Below are 5,803 nucleotides of genomic sequence, written 5' to 3'. Positions count from 1 at the left end.
GGGGGGGGGTGGGGAATCCCTGTTTGACCTCTGCTGATAAACTGGTTTTAGCAGTAGGCAAGACACGTGGGACAAATTGGGTTCTTCTGTGTTTGCACATGAAGAGCTCTGCCAGCATCTCACCTCGGACAGGCCGTGTAAAAGGGCCTGAGACCCCCCACAGAAAGACTCACAAGGCCACAGAACTGTAAAATTCATCGTATTTTGAGGCTGTTTCCACTTTGTGCTGGTGGGAGACACACATCTGAGCACTTTGGCAGAGCAGTGCTATGGGTGAGCGGGGCTGTACCCTGGGTTGCACCACAAGAATGACCAGCAGGACGAGGGAGGTGATGCTCCTCCTCTGCTCTGGTGATGCCCCGCCTGCAGTTCTGTGCTCAGCTCTGGGGCCCTCACTGTAAGAAGGACATGGACCTTCTGCAGCAAGTCCAGAGGAGGCTCCAAAGATGATCAGGGTGCTGAAGCACATCCCCTACAAGGACAGGTTGAAAGATTTGGGCTTGTTCAACCTAGAGAACTCTCTGGAAATACCTTATTGCAGCCTTTCAGTACTTAAAGGGCAGCTAAAGGAAAAATGAGGAGGGACTCTTTATCAGAAAGTGCAGCGATAGGATGAGGGGTAACAGTTTCAAACTGAAAGAAGGTAGATTTACATTTGGTATTAGGAGGAAATTCTTTTCTGTGAGCGTGGTGAGGCACTGGCATAGGTTGCCCGGAGTTGTGGAAGCCCCATCCCTGGAAGTGCTCAAGGCCCGGTTGGACGGGGCTTGGAGCAACCTGGTCTGGTGGGAGGTGTCCGTGCCCATGGCAGGGGGTTGGAACCAGATGATCTTTAAGATCCCTTCCAACACAAACCATTCTATGACTTTATGATTCTATGACTGTTAATGGCTTCTTGCCTACCTGTCAGATGCCACTTCATTTTGGGTGACCTCTTCTTTGCAGGGGATTGCAGAAGGACTACAGGACAGACCGGGTGCGTGGGACTGACGTGCAGTGCTGGTTTGTGCACAACAGCGGGAAAGGTTTCATAGACGGCCACTACAAAGATTACCTCGTCCCCCACCTGTACAGCTTCCTGAAGAAGCCCTGAATGCTCCAACACAAAAACAGTTTATTACAAAAAAAATTCTGATCTGCTCCTTCATACCTAAACTCTTCCGAGCAGAAGCTGTCAGCATATCAAGTCAGAGCAACCCAAGCTGACTTCACCACTATTTGCTTTATGAATAATCAGTGTTTCAAAGCAATGTAACTCCCTTTTCCATTAAAAAAAATTTGTAATAAAGTGACGTGCTGGGTTGTAGTAGTTGTCTTGCTCTTGCCCTGTCTGATATATTGGACAGTAAACCCCATTAAAATAGATTTACGTTTTGTAACACACATTTTGTAGTAGAGTTGTAACAGCATTGTGGCTCCTGCAGTGTGGGTAACCCACACCCGACCAGATTTAAGACTTACCCCTTCACTTTATCAGCAAAAATGGAAGTTCGTTCACTACCGGGCTGGGCAAAATTGAGGCAAAAATTAAAACTTCCTTTACAGTAGATGTATGGGAAATTTAACAGAAAAGGAACATGGGCTCTGCAGTGAGTATCTTGAGAGTGAACCAGTCGTGAGGAATCTCCCTGAAATAGCTGAGGCTGCCATATTGCAGGAAAACAAATTATGTGAGTCCAAGACAACCTCCAGCCTGTTTTTTGTGATAATTTCAACATCACAGTGGAGTTCACACAGATGCAAATCTGGGAAAGCAGAAAACATTCAGACTATATAGAAGTCACCATCGGTACTAAAAGCTTTTCCTCCAGTGGGATTAGCTCCCAAAAGATGCCTGTTCAAGAGTACTCCACAATGAATGAGGTCAGTAGGGAAACAAATACACGTGTAGGTACCTAGAGCTGGATTTAAAACTCTGCTTTCAAGCAACCTTAGGAAAAAGAAAAAAATGTTGGCCAGATTCTTCTCAGCAACCCTAAACTAGGAAGGGGACTCAAGTACTCGCGCTTCTGAACTTCAGTTTCCATCACTTAGGAACTAAAGGCTGGGACACAATCTTTCTTGCAGCCCTGGTGTTAGCAACGAGAGGATCAATGTGTTTTAGGCGTCGCTTCAGAGTAACTCTCGGAAGCGTAAGCACCTTCCCTACAAACCATCCACTGCTTCTTTGAACTCATTTATTAGCTTTGGCCTCCACAAAAAGCGGCAGCAGTGAACTCCCTAGTTTAACTACAGTCTCAGGGAGGAGGGAAGGAAAAAGCCGTTGAGTGTGGTTTTAAATCACTCAATCGCTAATCCCACTGTTTCCCAGCTTCTGTGTGAAAACAAGTACTGAATAACCATTCTCTGTTTTCTCTACACAATATGTAAGTTAGGCACATCTATTACACACACTCTAACTTGTCAGGCTCCAGAATGTTAACCATAATTATTCTCAGTGCTACAGAACTTTATCCTCATTACTTTCCTACACGCCGCTTCTCACTCCGCTCATACCTGTTCTGTGAGAAAGGGCAGAGCTGTTACACAGTCCAGGTCGCACAAAGACTGAATTTACACACAAGTGTGTCTTTTATCTCCTCATAGATTCTTCGCTCTTCAGACACCACATTACTGCTTCTTTTTTAAAATTATTTATTTCCTCTACCAAACTGGAAAGCCACCTGCGTGAGGTTATTTCAGGCTCCTCCAGAGAGCAGCTTTCGCTAAACCTCTGCAGTCTTTCCGTTTTCCTGCAGGGGTCCCCTGGAAACCACAAACCAACACCACAGCGAACATCTGAGGCACGGAAAGGGACAAGGAACAGAGACCTTTGCCTTTGACGTTTAAACTGCAACATCACTGACACGCACATCACCACAGCATCCCGCCCTCTTCAACCCTCAGCTGAGATTTTTTTTTTTTTAACCGAAAAGCAGCGCACCGGCTGGGCACTTCACTGTGCTCCTCGCTGGATGTGAGCCAGCAGACGCCTCGCGCGTTTAAAAGGCTGATAAGAAACACGCTGACCTAAGAAAGGTTTATGTTTATTCCTGAACCGCCTCAGAAATCAGAACTTAGAACTGTACAAAATATGACATTTTTTACAAAAATAAAAAGGGAACGTTACATCGTTTGGCACGAGTGATGTCACCGGTGCAGCAGGGCACCGATGGACACGTGAACGAAGGAAAAGGCTCTGGAAAAACCAAACAGCAATCGCCAATATGTATCAGCACAAACTTGGGTTGGAATCCCAGCAACCCCACACGTATCATCACCTTTAGAGTCCACAGGAAGACAAACTGTGTATCAGTATTATTAGGAACCCTGACAAACGAGATCGAGGAGCAATGACTTGCATTCTACTATCGCTGACGTGCCTACCAAAAATAACTTGGTGACAGCACTTAATAAACCAGATCATTCATACAACATCCAGAAAAATAAATCCCTTGCAGCCGTTACCTTCCTGCTATTCTCTTAATCCCCTCCCCCTTGTTCCTGCAGCCAGAACTCAATTCTGGCTGCAGATGGAGAAGTGTGATGTTTAAACTCTGCTGGTTCAACACACGCTGCCTGCCTCGTGCACCTACTCGTAGGTAATTCTCTCTCTTACGGAAACGAGAACGTACCTCAGTAAATAAAATACTCCAGCGTGCAGCTATCTGCTGTATTTTACAAAAGGAAGTGGAACCAAATATTATAACTTCGCTATAGAATCAGATGAAATATTTCCACTGATAAGATCTCCGCACACATTTTATGTAACAAATCCGTAACGATCTTTAAATAAATCCCATTTGCTTGTGGTTAATTTCTATATACATTATAAGTACATACACACATACAATTAAAACCCTGACATGGTAGAGTCTTGTGTCTGCTCAGAAGATGTCGGAAAGATGTTCTGGGGAACCAAAATCTTTTCCGATCCACAACTGGCACCTCAGGCAAGTTTGGAAATGTCTTCATACTGGATATCTTCAAGTCGGCGACCTTTTAAAGGTCCCTGGAGAATAACACAGCAGAAGAAATAAGATCAAAATACAAACTTTCTTGTTTGTTGAATTCCCAACAGAGCTTCATGTAAGATCGCTAAAGGGGCTGTATGAAATCTTGCCACTTTCTGACATTTTTATGAGGTTTTTTTAGACATGTTTTCTGTTTCACTATTTTCAGCCTGACCAGAGAATGTGACAGGGCCTCAACGCTGCCACAGAAATCTCTTCACTTTCAGGACACTTTTTGCATTAATTAAAGTCCTTGCAATTTCAGGACAAACACAAGCAGCTGTTTTGAGTTTATCCACTGTGAACTTATAAGTAGTAAAAGATTCGATTTTGAGCATTCTTATACATAAAAATCCTGTTCGCCTCATAATCAGTAACAAAATTCTCACAGACTTCACTGGTTTCCGGTAGTTTCATCAATTTTTAATCAAGAGTTCATGCAGGAAGGGGAAATCTTAACACCTACAAGCATCAGAACCAGAGAAAAACCACCCTTGCTTTCCAAGACCAATGTTATCATGATCCTTAGGTCCAACCAAAGCTGGTTCTGTGGTTAGGACATACCTACAGTCTCTTCCCAAGCAAATTCTCCAGAATTCAATATATTCTGAGTTTCTGCAGCCCTTCTTTGACTGGGATCCTAAGAGGGTCCCTCTCCTGCAGGCTGTGCTTAGGAAATTCAACTTTAAGCCAATATCCTCTCTGCTCTATCAAAGAAGTTTAAAGATTGGTTTTGCAGAGGAGAGCAAAGAAGTAGCCACACAGACATGAATTTTAGCCCGGAGAAAGGTTATATGAAACAAGATCCAGACAAACCCCAAAAATACCTCAAGCATAATTGTTCACCATGAATAAGACAACAAATAAGCACATAAAGCCCCACATTCAGTCTGGAAAAGGCAAGAAAATATTCACCTCCTTGCATATTTCACATTTTTTACCTTCCCACAAAATAGTACCAGCAGCAACATTCAAAATAAACACACAAAATGTTATGCAAGTCTCTTTCAAGTTCAAAACTTGCAAAATTCAGCATCGTGGCCTCTTTTTAAAGACAACAGAGAATTAGTCCGTAATGGGGAATATGTGGCTGTTTTCCTACTGGTTGGGAACAGGTAGGGGGTGACCACAGTGTTTTTCACACCATGAATCCCACCTGTGAGCCAGCATTAACACCATCACCTTTATTTGTGCCAACTCTTGCGTGCAGAGATGGAAAGTGCTCTATGCTAATGAGATCTTGCAGTGTTTGATACTTACAGAGTCGATGATTATTGTTGCTGAAAACTTCTTTTCATTGATCGATTCCAAGATGCCTTCATTTCCCCTGTATCCACCATTTAACACCATCACCTTCTTGCCTGAAATGAGAAATAGGAAAGCAGTTACACGACAGGGCCCCCTGCTTCTTTTGACGGAGCCGTGCTCAACCCCACCGACACCTGAGGGAGAGGAGGTTTCTCCCAGCAGTTCCACTATGCAGCACCCAACTTTTCTTTACAGCCTGTCTGTTTCCAAAGTGCACCCCAGTTTATGGCTCCGGGGTGTGCCGGTATTACAAGCAGAAACCACTGAAACTACATCAGCGAGATCTAGACAGGCTGGAGAGTTTATGAAATACAGCAAGGGCAAGTGTAGAGGCTTGCATCTGGGAAAGAACAATCCCACGTACCACTAGAGGTTGTGGACTCACCTGCTGGAGAGCAGCACAAGGGAAAGGGCCCTGGGGGTGCTGGTGGGCAGCAGGATGGCCATGAGCCAGCAATGTGCCCTCGTGGCCAAGAAGGCCAATGGCTTCCTGGGGTGGGTTA

The 5,803-nt window shown here is 44.5% G+C and overlaps 2 protein-coding genes across 2 annotated transcripts in view; one reads left to right on the top strand and one right to left on the bottom strand.

The window, feature by feature from the left end:
• Positions 1–1,275, top strand: part of ITIH2 (inter-alpha-trypsin inhibitor heavy chain 2) — a gene marked incomplete at its 5' end in the record, with an annotated part of 11,945 nt that extends 10,670 nt beyond the window's left edge. Inside the window, one exon of the mRNA XM_009872790.1 lies at positions 946–1,275. Within this exon, the coding sequence (XP_009871092.1) occupies positions 946–1,093 (148 nt within the window). The remainder of the gene's footprint in view (positions 1–945) is intronic.
• A 2,373-nt stretch (positions 1,276–3,648) lies between these two features.
• The window catches only part of KIN (Kin17 DNA and RNA binding protein), a gene marked incomplete at its 5' end in the record, with an annotated part of 16,048 nt that continues 13,893 nt past the window's right edge, over positions 3,649–5,803 (bottom strand). Inside the window, 2 exons of the mRNA XM_009872779.1 lie at positions 3,649–3,991; positions 5,253–5,353. Of these exons, the coding sequence (XP_009871081.1) occupies positions 3,929–3,991; positions 5,253–5,353 (164 nt within the window). The remainder of the gene's footprint in view (positions 3,992–5,252; positions 5,354–5,803) is intronic.

The sequence above is a fragment of the Apaloderma vittatum genome, unplaced genomic scaffold (assembly GCF_000703405.1).
Source record: "Apaloderma vittatum isolate BGI_N311 unplaced genomic scaffold, ASM70340v1 scaffold210, whole genome shotgun sequence".
Classification (NCBI taxonomy): domain Eukaryota; kingdom Metazoa; phylum Chordata; class Aves; order Trogoniformes; family Trogonidae; genus Apaloderma; species Apaloderma vittatum.
Note: the sequence above shows the minus strand (reverse complement) of the source record. Positions and strands in the feature narration are given on the sequence as shown.